This window comes from Rousettus aegyptiacus, unplaced genomic scaffold, assembly GCF_014176215.1.
Source record: "Rousettus aegyptiacus isolate mRouAeg1 unplaced genomic scaffold, mRouAeg1.p scaffold_m13_p_18, whole genome shotgun sequence".
Lineage (NCBI taxonomy): Eukaryota > Metazoa > Chordata > Mammalia > Chiroptera > Pteropodidae > Rousettus > Rousettus aegyptiacus.
Window position 1 is genome coordinate 820,360 of NW_023416293.1, and position 16,748 is coordinate 837,107.

Below are 16,748 nucleotides of genomic sequence, written 5' to 3' on the forward strand. Positions count from 1 at the left end.
ATAGAAGTCAGGCCTTTTTTTAAAAAATGATTTTGAAATGCTGCAAAGAGCACTGGATTTTGAGTCAAGAGACATGGGTTCCAGTCCGAGCTTTGCTGCAGACAGGCTGTGTGACCTCGGGCAAGTCCCTTGTACTCTCTGGGCCTTAGGCTCACTTTATGGGCTGGACTAAATGACTTCCGAGGTGCCTCTCAGCTCCGCCACGACCCTGCTGTACCTCCACGGGCAGCCAGGGCTGCCTGGAAATTTGAGAGAATGAAAAATTAAAGGGGCAGCGACAAGAATGTAAATTCTCTTTATTGGAAATGTAAATTCTCCCCAGAACTGCATGATCCTTAGAGTGAATTACTCTATTGAAATCATTATTGAATAGAGTGGATTTGGGCAAAAGAGATTTGAACAGAAAACCAGCCCCTGGAAATGCCTTACCGTGCGAGGTGAGGGTCACCGGCTGGAACGTTCTCCGGCTCCCTGAGCCCGCGGCTTCTTCGCCCGATTCCGCGTGACCCCGTCGGTGAGACAGGGCCATGTCCAACGTGGCGACAGTCTTGAGCACTGGGACATGCATCTTTAAATTCGGATGGCTTACTCACCGAAATCAATTACCTGGAGCAGCAATTAGGGTCATTGGGTTTCCGAACTTCAACTTGGGACACCCCAGGTGCGGTGTTATGTATGACAAGCTAGCTGGCAGTGTCTGGAGATGGGCACACAGTGCAATTCTGTAAAGTCACAGTATCGTAGACATTTGGAGCAAAAAGAGAACTTAGTCATCTTCTAGCCCAGAGGCTGGCGAACTTGTTCTCTAAAGGGTCAGTAATAAATATGTCGGGCTCTGTGGCCATATGGTTTCTGTCGCAGCCACTCAACTCTGCCGTCAGCATGCAGAAGCCACCGCAGAGGAGGCTGAGTGAGCGAGCGTAGCTGTTTCAGTGAAAGTTTTTTTAGGGGCGCTGAAAGTTGAATTTCATAGAATATTCGCATCACGCAATATTATTATTATTATTTTGATTTTTTTTCAATCATTTACACATATAAAAGCCATTCTTAACTCGCAGATGGTACAAACACAGGACGAGCGTGGCCTGTGCTGTGACGTTTGCTGACCCCGGCTCCAGCTTCTCCTCTCATTTCACACGTGAGGGAACTGAGACTCAGCCATCACCTGGTTTTCCTAACCTGTCGTGACTGACACCAGGACTTCGGAGGAGATTCGGATGGTTCTCATTCAGGCAGCTGGCTATTCGGATGATCAAAATTGGAGCCACACGCGTGCAAAAACGGTTCTCCAGCACCGAGAATTACAGCGCGCCCGTGGCTCTTAAACGTGAGAGTCACGCGGGGGGCGGGTAAAGCGTCCACCGCTGGGCCCCAGCCGCGTGTCTGCTTCGGGAGCCTGGAGCTCTTCCTGTCTCAGAACGGAAGTGGGGAACTTGAGGTTGAGAGCGGCCGAGCCTCTTGCCCAGAGAGTTAAGTGGTGGGATTTCAAAGCCACGTCCCTGTTTCCACGTCAGGCAGATTTCAATAGCGTGGTTAAAATTATTCAATTTATACATTATGCTCTGTCAGGAAGAAAGTTACCATGTATAAAGCATCCTTACTATGCTAAAGATGAAATTACAGGTCTCTTATTTGGTGTAAATACTGCGCGGTGGTAAGTGGTTCGCACATTCTGTCACGTTTTCCGGCATGGGCCAGGTGTCGGGCCTTGCTCGGTGCTGGAGCTGGACAAGGTCCATTCCCGTCCTTCAGAAGCCCAGGCCCGGTGGGCGCGGCAGACAGCGATGGCACAGTCAGCGTGGCCCGGATGGGGGAGGACGGGCTGCGAAGAGGGTCAGAAGGTCTAGGGGACCGAGTTACAGCCCTGGGAGGCTGGGCTGTGTGGACGAGAGGGACTGCGAGACAGGTGACTAGGGCGGTGTCCCCCGCCCCCCGCACGAGAGGGACCCAGAGGGACAAGGGTGACACTGGGTCTTGGTAATCTCTGCCCCTTCCAGTTGTCCGAGAGGGGGAGAAATGACTGATTTCTCTGGTCCTTGCTTTTCCCATGTAAGAAATGATGCAGATGATAATGACTCCTACTGATTAGTATCGTTAGAAGGATCAAATTAGTTAATGCACGTAAAATGCTTACAACGCTCCCGGCCATAATAAATGCTCAGTAAACATCAGCACATTCTACTGGGAATAGTAGAGAACTGAGCGCTTTGTTTGCAGTCAAAATATTTGTGCCTTTTAAATCCACATATTGGTTGAAAATACTCTCATACCCATGAGGCCCCTCTCCTGGGGAGACTATGGGTCTGAGCGTCCTGAGGACACATCTCTAAGACAGGGAAGCGACATCTTAACCGTAGCAGAATGAGGCTCTGGTCGGGAAACACTTCAGGACAAGAGACATTTACCGCCGCCCCCACAACCCCCGCAGCGGAAGCGCCCAGGTGAAATTGTTGCGTGAAACCACAACCTCTAATCCAAACCCACACAGGCGTTAGGATGTGGCCGCCTCTGGGGGAAGGAGGGGTCTGGCCTGACGACAAATCCGGCGGGACTGGCCCGCCGCACTGGTAGCAGGTTCACAAGTGTTCATTTGATTATTATACCTCATAACTTATTTATACGCTGCATATATTTTGTATGTATCACATACAACATAAAAAAATTTAAATATATGTATTCACTCGCTTTCACAGTATTCATAGCAAATGAGTGTCTGAAGCACAGGACCAGAGCTGGCAGCTCGCGCCGCTTCTGTTTTGCATAAGAAATTTCCCAGCCCACTCAGCTCTATAAAGTTGTTTTGTATTTCACCACTAGCTCCATCTTATCTTGAAGTCTTGAATATTAAAAAAAACAACAACATTGAAAACACGGTTCTGGTCATGCCTGCGGGCTGCGGGAGCGGCCGGCTGTTGGGCCAATAGAGCTGTGACCCGGCCCAGCACGCGCGGCCGTGCGGGTAGCTGCGTCCGCGTCCTGGGCTTTAGAAAGAGCCGCGTGTTCCCATGGTAACCGCTGCCCGCCTGTAATTCCCAGGCGGCCGTCGCTGACCGCTCTGCCCCAGCATGGGCGCGGCTGCTCTTCTCCCGCAGGAGGCCCCGGTTCTGCCCAGCGGGGGCGGTTGGCACCCCAGGGCCTTCGGGAAATGGACCCACGATCGGGATGGCGACCCCAGCCTGGGGTGCAGACTGGACTGGCCGTGTCCTTCGTCATGGACCGGCTGAGCCCTGTGGGGGCGTGGGAGCGCCAGGTGCTTCGAGGTCAGGGACGGCCTCCCGCCCCGTGGGCCCGGCCTGGCCCAGCCCCTGGGCCCCGCGACGGCGGCGCGGACGCTGAGGACGTCCTGGGGGTCTCCGGGGACGGCCGGACGCCTGCCTGCGACCGGGGTGACAGACACGCAGGTCCTGGGAAGGACGGGCCCTGGTCAGGACTGCGCTCCGGGATCGGATGCTTGCGCGTCGCGCCTGCCGTGCGGGGCCACATCAATTTCCTCATGCCTAGTAGGGGAAATGGTGCAAAGCAAGGGACCCGAACAGACCCAGAAACTGCCACCTCTGAGGATGACAATTAGGCTGAGATCCGAACATGGGAAACAAGTCTCCCGCCCCGGGAGGACCAGGGGGGCCGCCTGGGCAGAGGGAACCGCCGGCGTGAAGGGCACAGGTGGGCAGAGGACCAGGGCTTTCGGGCGGCCGGAGAGCAGGAGTCCCAGCCGCTGTCGGGGGCCTTGCTGGGGTCCGAGAAGGGGTCGAGGTCACCCAAAGGGTAACTCGGGGCGCCCGTGTCCAAGCCCTCAGCTTGCTCCCTGGCCACCACCCCACCTCCCTCCTCAGCAAACGGTGGCGCCCTCACCTGGCGGGACGTGAGGATGCGGCGGCCGCTGCGCGGGGCTCCTGCCCACCCCGTGCGGGCGACGCGGGGAGCTGCACCCTTTGCCCTCCGGGGCCTCCCGCCTGCCAGCCCAAGTCCCTCCCGCCCTCTGCACCCCCTCTTGCTGCCTTGTCCCAGCCAAGTCCCCCTCCCAAATAGTCTCCCTGTTCTGTCGCCTGCCATCAGGCGTCTGCTGCACCTCCTGCCGGAAGGGCAGGCGGACCGGGCCGCACCGCGTGCCCCCGCCAGGCGGCATTTGGCCCAAGTTGCCCGCCGCTCTCCTTGAGGCCTCGTCTTCCGTGGGCTCCAGGCTCTTCTCCCCCACCTTTCCTCTTTCTTCTGCTCACCCGTCTCAGAGTCTTGCTGTTCCCTGTCCTCTGCCACCCTTTAAATGTGGCTATTCCCCCAAGGCCTTGTCCTGGCCTTGTTCCCACTCGTGGCGCCAGGGGTTCTTAGCCGGTGGTTCGGGGGGCCTGGGGTGCTGCTGGGACCTCCGTGTTTCCAACGACCCTGAACACCGCTCCGGGCTGTCCTGCCTGAATCTCGCCCTGCGTTTCCTGCCTCTCGTCTCTGCGGGTTCCGCCCGCACAGCTGCAGATCCAGGCAGGCCCTTCCTTCGCCCCAAGTCCAGTCACTGCTGGGTGGCCGGGTGGCTGTCTCTCAGGGACCTCACCCTAACCCAGAACTTCCACCCAGGCCTGCCCCACCTCTGTTGCCTGGAGGACAATGTCCGTATTTGTTAGTTCGGCTGTAATGCTGGATGCGGCATTGCTGCTGAGCGGCCTGCAGTCTCTGGCTGAACCACACGGCACAGCCGGAAGTTTCCAGCCTCTGCAGTGCTGCCCTCCCCACCCCCAAACCCCCACCCCCATCGTCCCAGCTTGCCGGCCCAGTGACCTTGGAGTGGTCGTTAATCCTGTCTGTGCCTCAGTGTCCTCATCGTTACAGTAGAGACAGTTATAGCTCCTACCTCATGGGATTGTCATAAGCACCAAAAGTTAATAAATGATGAGGCACTTGGCACAGTGCCTGGCACAGAGCGAGCGCTCAGTAGATGGTGATGATGATGGTCTAGGTCCTAAGCAGACAAACCTTCCTGGACTTCGCACTGGCCCCGCCGACCGCTGACTCCTGTGCCTGCACCGGGTCCTGTTCCAGTGAAGCACCTTTTGATTTCCAAGCTCATCTCTCCTTAACTGGCAGGGACCGTTTGTATTTCTGGATGTAGTCCCAGTATCCACCTTAGTACTTGACCAGGAGAGCTGTCTATCAAGGGTTGGTTGGTTTGCTGAATTAACTTAATGCAGTCGCCAACCGTTGACAATGGTTAAGAACATTCAACTACTGCCTAGATTTGCCTCCACACTCTGCGACTTCTTGTGCGTCTCCGTGCGGGTTAACTGAACCTCTCGGCTTCGGTTTTGTCATCTGTAGAAGGGATGCTGGCCCCTGCCTTACGGGATTGTTGTGAACTTCTAACTAGATAATCCATGTGGGGGAATCAGCCCAGACTCAGGGAGTCTTTGCTGTGGTCAGCGGTTGACAGCAGACGGGAACTTAGGGCGACAAAAAGGAAACCAGTAACCCGCCGTGGAAAGTCAAAGACAGCTTTCGACTGAGGACACCCCAAGAAAGCTGATGGTAATGAAACATCCATGAACAGAGTGTGGGCTGGGTCGTGTATCATTTGGCGAAGTCTAATCCAAAATCTATTTAATAAAAAAGATCTGTTATCCCAATATTTGAAATAGGCCTTCAGAGAGCTGCCACTGAAATATATTTCCTTAGCAAAGTCCCTTTTATTAAAATCTTTTTTTTTTTTTTTAACAAATGTAGGTTTGGGTGTTGTTTCTTACCTTTTCCAAGCTTGTGATTGACTTCGCTGCTTCTCATGGAGTGACAGGATAGAGGTGGGCCCTGAGAAAGGCACTCATGAGAGGGACCACGTGGAGCGTTCGAGTTGGCTCAAGTTCAGGCAAAGTGAATCCATCCTTAGCTCTTGAGCCGTGAAGCTAGTGAGGGCATCAGTTTCCCGGGGGGAAGGCAGGACTTTCCCAAGGGGCGTGCTCCTCACACAGTGGTGCTTCTGCAGGAACCCCTGGGCAGCTGGTTTCCCGCTCTGATGCAGGCTGGTCTGTGTGGGGTCTGGGTACTCCCAGCTAACTGCTGCTGGGATCTGAGACCCACAGTTTGCAAAACACCACTGACAGCCTCATCATGGTTTTGAGGGCTCCCCAGAAGGAGGATCTGGACCCGTGGCTGGCACCGAGCCAGTGTGGCCAGCCCACAGCTGGCTTTTCGTGCGGCGTGAACAGGCTCTGGCTCAGCCCACAGCTCTGGGTCAGGCAGCCATCTCTTTTCAGGAGCCCAAAACACGTTCTAACCCCATCAGTCCACAGGACATTTATCCCATTCATCAGAGTGCGGGGCAATGGATGGAGGGGAGAATGGCCACCAACAGCACCTTCTGGCCTTCAAGCCTTCATGCTGTCTTCTAGTTTGTTACCTCATGTTTCTGTTCCATTTGTTTGGAGCAAGCAGGAAGCCAGTGGGCTACTCCATCAGTAGCTCTCAGCCCGTGGCTCTCTCCACACCATGCCTTGATTGGAGGAGGAAAGCCGCCAAAAGGTGTAGAGAGCTCAGGTGATAATGTTGATGCTTTTCACCTGTCTGATTTAAATAGCCAAGCATTAGATTGTCTGCTGCTCAAGGAAACAGGCTGTTCTCATCTCTGCATCTTCAGTGGTAACCGCTCCAGTGCTGGGCAGCAAAGGACTGAGCGAAACAGTGGTGGCTGCCTGCGTTTGTCAGTGGGTCAGCCGGGGCACGATGCCCCTGCCCTCCCCGCACACCCGACCCTCTGGCCCAGACTGTCACCTAGGATGTCCTCGCCTCTCCCAGCTGCTCCCAGCTCAGGAGGCATTGCAGGAAAACTTCTGTTTGTTCTGATGTCAGTGGGTGGTTTCGAGATTGCTCTCAGAAAAAATTATCCCCACAAGACATCGTGATGGGTGGCGGAGGGTGGGAGGGGGCAGATTGGGCTTACCAAAGCTGCAGTACCATGGTTCACCAGAGGAAACTTACCTTTAATTCCTCCGAGATCAGAATAAGGGTAACTGGGACAAGGGGGACATTACTGTCATTGATACGGTACAGAAGGAGGAGGGTGCTCACGCTTGGTTGGAAGGTCCTTGCAGTGTGGTTCTGCCCCAGCCTGATCCGGGGAACTGGGAGGCCGGGCAGGGCCCAAAGGCAGCCCAGGCTTGGGGGCGGGGGAGCACCTGAACCTGGCCTTCAAGGGCCGCAGACGCTGGAAGGAAGGACCAGGTCGTGCCCTTGGTCTTTGCTCTACTCCAGAACCGGAAGGGAGCAGAAGGCCGGTGGGCGGGGCCCGGGCTCGTGGGCGGGGCCGGCCCGGGCAGTGTGAGCATGCGCAGTGCCCGCTCTGCGCCCGTGGCGGCTCCCTCTGGGGACCCCGCGACACACCCCAAGGGTCAAACCGCAGGAACAGCAGAACGCTGGGTGTGACTGAGAACCAGGAGCCCACGGAGCATTCGGAGGAGGGGACAGGGGTGGGGACTGGAGCAGCAAGTGTGTCTTCGGGCGCAGTTTAGACTAAGACGCCCGCAGAATCCACCCGAGTTTGAGCGGGGCGGCCGGGGTAGGAGGTGCGCGCGGTCTGGGAGTGGAGAGGGCCGCAGCTGTCACCAGGATGCGGGAGGGCGTGAGTCAAGGCCAGCCTGCTGCTAGGTTTCCCAGAGGGCAGGGTTATCTGTCTCCTGTCGCCGCATCATTTTTGGGAAGTGAGCCGCCTGCCACGAAGGCCTGGGGGAAATGTTCTGGTAAATGCTTAGCTGTGCTCGGGGCCCACAGGGCCCACCAGAAACGCCCGCAGGGGAACTCGAACGAGGCATCCTGAGGCCCGTGTCTGCAGGACGGACTTCGAGGTCTTCAGCTCAGTGCTGGAACCGTAGCCCGGAGTTTGAAATGCATCCTGAGCTTTAAAAATCCTTGTGAAAATACAAGTTAATTTCACTGCTGGTGCTTCTGGTCGGTGAAGATCGTGAGGAAGGGGCTGTGACACATCCAACCTCTTTCCAGAAGTTAGTTCTGGGTCGTTCTTCAACTCTAAATTTAATCCAAAGCCTGTATGTCCACGGGTGAATGTGCCTCTGGCTGGCTGTAGGAAGCCGTCTGTGGACAAATGAGGATAATAGTTTGAGTGAATTACAAGTCTGGAAAGGAGAGCCCATCAGCAGAATGACAAATTTAGGATCTTTAAAGACATCTGGTCAGCAATGCCAGAGCTTGTGATCGACTGAGATTAATAATGGAAAAGCCTTAGTCCAGTGTTTGGGTCCTCCCTCCCCTGCTGGGGCTGGCGCCTGCTCCAGGCCTGACCAGCCCACCAATGGAGGCATTTAGGCCCCACCCCCACCCCGGCCTTGACCTCTGTGAGTTTAAGTTTTCAGGTTTTCCACTTATCCGGCCTGTCTGTGCGTTTTCTAATTATGAAGGCGGCTGATTCTCCCCCACACTATGTACAAATCCATTCCACTTAATAAATGCGTTTCCGGGGCCACTGCTCGCTGAAGCCTCAGGATCACCCCAGAGAGCTCCAAGTTCACTGTTAGGAGCCCCCTCAGGTCCGGGAGCAATGGGACATGCTGAAAGGGCTGAAGCTGGCCATTGTCCCCCTTTACTCTGAAGCCCGAGACGCCCAGTTCTCAGGACCCGTGTCTAATTCTGCGGTGGATTTGTCTCCAGGCTGAAGCAGCTGGACAAGCACAGCCAGGCCACAGCCCAGCAGCTGCTGCAGCTGCTCAACAAGCAGGACGAGCTCCTGCTGGAGAGGCAGACGCTGTCGGAGGAGGTGGACCGCCTGAGAGCCCAGGTACCGTGCCAGCCCAGCGCCGGGGTGGGCGTCTTCGGGGCAGGCCCACCAGGGGACTCACTGGGGTCTGTCTGCAGGCCCACCCACCAGGGGACACGCCGGGGTCTGCAGGCCCGCCCACCAGGGGACACGCCGGGGTCTGCCGGCCCGCCCGCCAGGGGACACGCCGGGGTCTGCCGGCCCGCCCGCCAGGGGACACGCCGGGGTCTGCCGGCCCGCCCGCCAGGGGACACGCCGGGGTCTGCCGGCCCGCCCGCCAGGGGACACGCCGGGGTCTGCCGGCCCGCCCGCCAGGGGACTCGCCGTGGTCTGCCGGCCCGCCCGCCAGGGGACACGCCGGGGTCTGCCGGCCCGCCCGCCAGGGGATTCGCCGGGGTCTGCAGGCCCGCCCGCCAGGGGACTCACTGGGGTCTGTCTGCAGGCCCACCTGCCAGAGGACTCGCCGGGGTCTGCAGGCCCGCCCACCAGGGGACTCACTGGGGTCTGTCTGCAGGCCCACCCGCCAGGGGACTCGCCGGGGTCTGCCGGCCCACCCGCCAGGGGACCCGCCGGGGTCCGCACCGTGCTCTCGCCCTCCTTCCGGGTTTCAGAGCTGCATCTTAACTGGCTAAGATTTCCGGTGCCCACAGTGCTCAGCCAGTAAGGCAGGAGGGGTCCTGAAGAATGGGCTGGGCAGTGGGGGACACAGAGAGACCTGTGAGCCAGGGGCCTGACCTCTCTAGAGAGCTACACCAAGTACTAAGCTGTGCCAGCAGGAGCCGCTACCAGCGGCGCAGGAGGCAGGGGGAGGCCTGCAGCAGTCAGGAGGCTTTTGGGAGGAGGTTGGCTTTGAACTGCCCCTGGAGGTTCGAATTGGTTGAGGAACGAGATGCTCCCAGTTGCGGGGGTCGCTGCGACTGGAATGCAGGAGTCTGGTGCTAGAGTAGCTGGCTGGTCACCGAGCTGAGGCGCCGAGTGCCCGCAGAGGGCCTGGCAGAGTCACACGTGTAACCGCAGTTACTCCCTTCACCCCGCACCAGCCTGCAGGGCTGGTCACCGTCTCCATCTTACAGATAGGGGACATGAAGCTCAGACAAGTGTCTGTAGCCAGCAAGTGGGGACACTGGATGGATCCTAAGTCTCAGTCCACAGCCCAGGCTGCTCAGGTTAGACCCGAGGCCATGGGCAGGGAAAGTGCCCAGGTGAGTCTGGAGTACAGCATGAAAGCTTTTTTTCTAAATTGCTTCTCTTCCGATCAGAGAGGCTGGGCTCTTTGCCCCATCGAGCCATTTGTTAGGATAATGAGGTGGTCCGTGGCTGGCCGTGGCCTCAGCCTTTCATTAGGATTGCACCCAGGTGCTCTGTGAGTGCCCGCGGGACGTCACGCAGTCCGTGCTTGGAATGATTCATGGGAAAATGCATCTGGAAATGAAAAGGACGAGAACTTGTCTCTCATTGTCCTTTCAAAATGACCATGTGCCAAATGGCTATCGGGAGCCTCTATGCTCTGAGTGATTTCTCCCACTCGGCCCACAAATTCGTCTGCAAAATACTCATTTGTTCCACAAATAGTAAGTGAACACCCCATCCCGTGCCAGCCACTGAAGTGAGGCCTGGGGATGAGGACACTGTAGTGTCCCCCGGGGCCTCCGCGGCTGCTCACGGGGAAGATGGAGCCCGCTGCTCCAAGTCCGAGCCACACTCCCCGGTCGTCCGGGAAGCCCGTGCACAGACGGGAGGGGCCTGGCTCTCGGGCCTGTCGTCACGCGCGCAGGCGGCATCCGGGCTCCGGCGCGGGCGTCAGGGCGCTTCTGCAGGACGCTGCGGTTCAGAACCTCTGCCGTGTTTGCAGGCAGAGAGAACAGAGACTGATCCCGCACTGCGTTGTGGCCGCGAGGCCCCGGGCAGGGCACTGAGCCTCAGTTTCCACGTCGGCGCAGCGGGTGTCCAACCAGGCCCACTCGAAGGGCTGTGAGGTGCTCGGCAGGATCGCTTGCCGGAGAAGTGCCAGGGTTTTTCTTTCCCTCTCTCCTCCAGAAACTCGATTCGCCCCCCACCCCCACCCCGGGAGAGGCACAGGGAAGGCGGGGCCCTGTGGGGACAGCGGCAAAGCCACGAGGTGACGATGCTCACCCCTCTCCGCCCCGCTTCGCCGGCGGGCTCAGGCTCCTCGCCCGGCACCAACCTAGGCACCTGACTGCCTGGGCAGGTACCGCGGGAGGCCGAAGTCACGGCCACCGGGCGGTCCCCAGGCAGGTGACAGGGCCTCCTGCCAGGTATGGTGGAGGGACAGCGCTTCACGGCGTGAGCATTTCGACCGCTCAGAGCCGGGAACTGCTTAAGCGGATCGTGGGGCGCCTTCTGGACCAGCCCTGAGCACCTGGCGGGTCGCTGTCCGTGTGGACGAGGTCGCTGTCCGTGTGGACGCGGTCGCCGGCGTGCGGGCTTTGCCTTTAACTCCCCACCTGCCCGCCTCACAGCCCACTCCTCCTCCGGGGTCATCGCTGCTTACAAACCTCTTCAATCCAAATGCGCGGAAAAGTTTATGCGAAATACATTAAACACACACACACACACACACACACACACACACACACACACACACACACACAAAACCTCAAAAAACCCTCAGGAAAACGAGCAGGCCCTTCCCTTGCCCGAAGCAAGGGAAACGATGTGACCATCCTGTGCTCTCCGAGACCGGCCAGCCTGGCTCGCCTCAGCCCACGCGTTACACCTGGAGTTGTTTTAACATGAACATGACAAAAGAAGTGTGGTAGGAGAACCGTTGGCTTCGGAGCAAACACTAGTGTCCGGACGAGGCAGGAACCCAGGTTTGCAAGCTCTGCTGAAGACCTAAACCGGAAGGCCTGGCCCTTCCAGCCAGGTGCGGCACTCGACCTGCTTTGGCCGTGGAATGAACTTGAATTGTAGCTCAGCTTCCCTGGAGCCCTGGGAGTGAGCATGGCTGCGCGCGTTGCGGAGGACCCGCCGCCGCCTCCTGCCCGGGAGCGGTCAGCCACCCTTCCTCTCCCCCGGCGCCGGCGCTCTGGCTCCTGTCTGGTTGAGGGACGCTGTAACCGAAGGCTCCCGTTTCCTCGGCCTGGACAAATTAGGCATAATCGCTGAATTTTGCATGTCAGCCTCTAGGAATTTCTGTCCACTTAATGCCCAGAAGAGAATGGACATGTTCCGGCCCAGGCATCCGCCCTGGAGCTGCGCCCCGGCCCTCCGACGTGCTCCTGTGCGCCAGCCCCATGTCCTGCTGCAGCAGGCGTCGGGGCTCAGGGCCGGCCGGTGGCCTCTGACAGGAACCATCCCGCCTGTGTAGAAGGCTTTATTATTCTAAATTGTTTCTGCTTAACTTCGGAAACGTGCACAGCAGCGTGCCTGGCAGAGGGAGCCGGGCACAGTCGTGACTCTGCCTCAGTGACGTTTGGCCCTGCGAATTCCCATCTTGCCCTTGAAAGCTGCTGTGGCGAGTGAGCAGAGCCGGCCAGAGGGGGCCCGCCCCGGGGCCGTGGCTCAGGGCGCTGGCTACCGTGCTCAAGGCTGCTTTTCACGTGTTCTTAGTTTAGGACTGAACACAATGGCTTTATTAACCTCCTGCCTCACGCAGGGTGGGGCAAGGAAGCTTCTAGAAAATGGCTTTTAAAACACGGGAGATGCTGCTCTGGTCCTTGTGAAGAAATGGGCGTGGCAGCACTAACCCGGGGCACTCTGAGCCTGACCCCGCGTCTCTCCGCAGGCCGGGGTCTTTGTGTGAGGGCTGCTGGAGCAGGAGCCGGGGCGCAGGCCCCACGGCAGGGTCGGGCCCTTGGTGGGGGTGGTGGAGTGGGGGCCGTGTCCAGGGCGAGGAACCAGGGGCCCAGGGGAGTTTAGACGAAGCCTGACAGCTGGGAACCGGGTCAGGGTTCAGGGAGGGATGGGGGGACTCACATCTGGCCAGGGGCGGTGGCAGCTGGTGAGGAAATCAGAGTCTGTCTTGGGGAGAATGGCATCTGAGAGGCAAAGGAGAATGGAGAGCATCTGTCCACTTAGAGGACTGTCTGATACGCCCAGATGACCTTATCTGTTTATTTGGTGATGAATATGGTTTCGGCTGATTTGCATTCTCTGATGCCACTGTCTCGCCAGGCCATGGGGTCCATCCTCTGCTCAGTCTGAGGATGGTCCCTTCAGATGAATCACTTCTACAGTTTGGAAAACAGCTTCTGAAACTGACTCACCAGTGATTAATCAGTTGGCCCTATGACTTTTGAGCATTCTTGGCAGTGAATTTACTTTCTAATTTGATTTAAACTTGTGTGCGGATCCAGCAGCCATATGTGATTATCTTCAAAATCGTGGACATTATCTCGTTACGCTAGAGGACTCATGGAAGGGAGCTGAAAACCAGCGCGAGACACACAGCCCCGGAAGATGACGAAGGGAGGAAAGGCCCGTTTGTGACCCACAGTGGAGGGGGGCGGGAGGCTTCGGGGAGCTGAGCACGAAGCCACCAGGAGGCTGGGGCCAGCCGGTGAGCAGAAGCCTGCACAGGGAGCCGTGGTCGTCCAAGCGGGGAATCGGAGGTGCTCGTGGAGTTTTTGGGGTCCTTCCTGGAACCCTGGGGGCCTTGACCAGCTGACGTAGGAGCTTCCACGAAGTTAGCTACCTGGAAGACAGATGGTGCTTGAATAGAACAGCAAATACACTGAATAAAATAAATTAAAAGCCTCCTCCTGAACCAAGATTTTTTGGAAAGAATTCTAAATAGATGAAAACAAACAATTTGATTTCAACCAAATTGTTGTTTTTTTGTTTTTATCCTGATTTTCACCCGAATTGTCAGTCTCAAAAATAAACACTGATACATTCCCAGAAAATATTTTTCAAATAAAAACTGACTCTGTTAAAGTTTGCCCTGATTCTTTCAAAACTGTGTACAAGACACTGTCAACCAAAGTGACTTGCGTATTTTTTTAAATAAACTTGAACATATGCAGCTAAAATGTCATTAACTCCCTGTTCCCCGGGTGTTTTCAGGGATGACACAGGGCCCCGGGCGCTGCCTCTCCCCCGTGAGGGCGGCAGGGCGGCAGAGACGCCGTCCCCGGCCCCGCACGGCACGGAGCGCGCGTAGCTTCGCTTCTCCAAGGCTTGTGCGTCGTTATTATGGGGAAACACGCACCGCTTCATTCCAGCCCAACTTGCTCTTCCGTTAACCGTTTGCTTTGTCCAGGAGCGAATAATTTCTGAGGAAGCCTCGTGGAAGAAGGAGAAGCTGAATCCCACGCCGCCTCGGATCCGTCCGCAGCACTTACCGCTTCCCGAGTCAGGCGTTACGTTTTGCAATATAAATTCACAATCAAGATTTTAAAGGGAGCTAAATATTTTAATCCAATTAGACAAGTGAACAAAACACTGAATATTGCATGTAGTGTAGATAAGTGGTTCTTGCCTTTAAAAGACTGTAATTCCGTCACATTACAACCCCAAATGTCAATGTTGTCTGTATTTTTAACGCTTTCAAACATGAGGCAGCCAGAGGCTCCGCTCTCTGCTGTTGGTGACACTGTCTGTCCTTTGGGAATTCTTAAAATCTACTTACCATGGAAACATGGTTCGTGTAACACACAGACACCGGCCCGTGTGCAGAGGCGGCGTCGTGACTTCGGGGAGCTGAGAGGCTGGAGGGCGGCACCGCGGGCCGGCGGGCTGCGGAGCGAAGTGCGTTTGCTGAGCTCCGGGGACGAGGGGGGGGCGGCGCGCGCATCCTCTGACTCGGACCCCTCCCGTCTGGGCACCCCGTTCCCTGCCTCCCCCACGTCCCAGCCCCGGGTCCAGTCCCCAGTCACAGGTCCCAAGATGCCGCTTCCCAGAAATCCAAGGAGCCAGGTCCCCACCTCCAAGCGCGGCTGGCCTGCCTCCCTTGCATTTTGCTGGCTCCCACGGTCTCCCGTTTGGGGAGCACGGAGGCAGCAGAGCCCCGCATCTGGGGTAATGGGGCTTTGCACAATGGCTGCTGCCGAGCTTCATTGTTGGCGGCCGAGCCAGCAGCCAGGAGGGAGGACTGGACTGCGGGCCCACGGCCTGGCCACGAACTCTGGCCCGCTCCGCGGCTGGCGGCAGCCAGATTCCAAGGAAGGCTGCGCCCAGCGGAGTGGGCGAGGGGCCCAGCCAGAGCCGCGGTCCCTCGGGGGAGACAGGGCCCTACTGACCCCGAGGTGCCATCCCTGTGACCTGTGCTGGGCGGGGAGGACCGGCCACCCCTGTGACCGGTGCTGGGCGGGGAGGACCCGCCTTCACACAGGTCAGCACTCACGTTTGGAGGCTGCGTTTCCACAGAGTTGTGCCGAGGGCCGTGAGGGCCCTTCCTCCTGTGGTTCCCGTGGCCTGCCCACGCGGACTTCCGCCCATCCCCAGATGCCAGCGTGGAGGCTCGCCCGCCCTTCCCCTAAGCTGTCAGAAGGCCGCTGAAGGGCCTGGCTTTTCAGGTCCAGTCGCCCAGGTTCAAATCTCAGCTCTGTGCCACTTCAGGGAATTTTTTAACTTCCTTATCACTATTTCTGGCTTTTAAAAGTTAATAACAGGCCCTTTAAAAGGGAGCCGCTGCACGACCTGCGCAGAGCCCCACCGAAGGGGCCAGGGAGACGAGCAGGGAGCCAGCGGCCACTCGGATAATCACTTAACCTCCTTTTTGTGCAGATAGAAAAATTAGGCGTGGAGGGGTGATGGGAATAGAACTGAGAGGTGATGGGCAGGGAGCCAAACTTCCAGAGAGGCTGGTGTTCATCCCTGGGCCGGGGCGGGCTGGACAGGCGGTGCCCTCCCGGGGGAAGGCCTGGCCCTCGCCCACAGCAGCACCGGGAGCAGCGCCCTACTCCAGAAGCGAGCTTTGAAATGCCCAGGTGGAGGTGGGGTGGGAACCTGCACTCTGGTTAAAAATAGATGCTTTCTTGCCGAAGGCCCAAGGACGAGGCCACTTTTAACCTGGGCCCAGAAACTGTGTGTGAGCCAAGTGGGGTGTTGGGTTTGCAGGGGCTGCTGCGAGGCCGGGGTGGAGGCCAGGGCAGGCCGAGGCTGCAGTTCTTCCTGTGGTGCGTCGTGAGCCCGGGGGGCGGGGGGCGGGGGTCCTGAAGCCAGCCAGCCACACTCGCAGGCTTGAGAGCCAAGCAGCAGGGCAGGCTCTGCGGGACCCCACTGCGCGGTCGCCGGGGGGACAGTCGAGGTCATCCAGACAGACTCCCTTTTCAAGCTCTGAATTTGAAGTCAAACTTCAGAAACGAATTAGACACAAGGTCAGGGTTAGTGGGGAGATGGCTCTGTTAGGATTTAACTGGGAACAAAGCAAATGCGTTAGCCGGAGCAAGCTTGCTGGCGGGAGCATTTCCGTCGTCTGTGGACGGTACTTCAGAGAGCGGCTGTCGGGGTGTCCTGCGGGCCGTCCCCTCACTGGAGGGGGGCCACAGACAACCACAGATGTGACCGCCCCCCAGGAGGGCCACTGTAGGGGGGGAGGGGCTCGGTGACAAGTTGAAAGGCAGAAGGCAAGACGGTGGCCCAGGGCTCAAGCCGCAGTTGAAACAGCTGATGGCCCACTGGCCACACCGTGAAGGCCGCTGTGGGGACCACCTTTCTGGAAGTAAGTGTGGCCGACATCCCAGGGAAGTGCTGGCAGAGGCCGGCCGGGGACAGACGTGGAGGGCGGGGAGCCCGGGAGGTGTCCTCGCTGAGGGCTCAGCACACTGAGTGGGACCGCGATGCCGCAGCTGCAGACAAAGCAATGATGCGAGGGGCCGGTCATTCGGCCACATATTTCCTGGCTGTCCCAGGGGCCGGGCGCTTGCGGGCGCTGGGGACTGAGCAGTGAACCGTGAGCTCTATGATGTGAAAGCGGGGTGAAGGCAGGGCGTGCCCCGAAATCCAAGAGACATGTAAAACGCGAAGGGAAGCGATGGCCGATTTGCTGCGGGGGAGACTCGGGGGACCCCGCTGGTCCCCGGTCTCGGCAGGGGCGGGA

General features: G+C 58.0%; 1 protein-coding gene across 5 annotated transcripts in view; it reads left to right on the forward strand.

The window, feature by feature from the left end:
* Positions 1-16,748, forward strand: part of SDCCAG8 (SHH signaling and ciliogenesis regulator SDCCAG8) — a 198,378-nt gene that overhangs the window by 179,955 nt on the left and 1,675 nt on the right. For 2 of the 5 annotated variants that reach the window (XM_036235347.1, XM_016151239.2), the window contains one exon: positions 8,638-8,764. The exons of 2 other annotated variants lie outside the window; for them this stretch is intronic. In XM_036235347.1, the coding sequence (XP_036091240.1) occupies positions 8,638-8,764 (127 nt within the window). Of the gene's footprint in view, positions 1-1,058; positions 1,302-8,637; positions 8,765-16,748 lie in introns of those variants that run through there. One more of the 5 variants, XM_036235348.1, reaches the window with a different exon arrangement.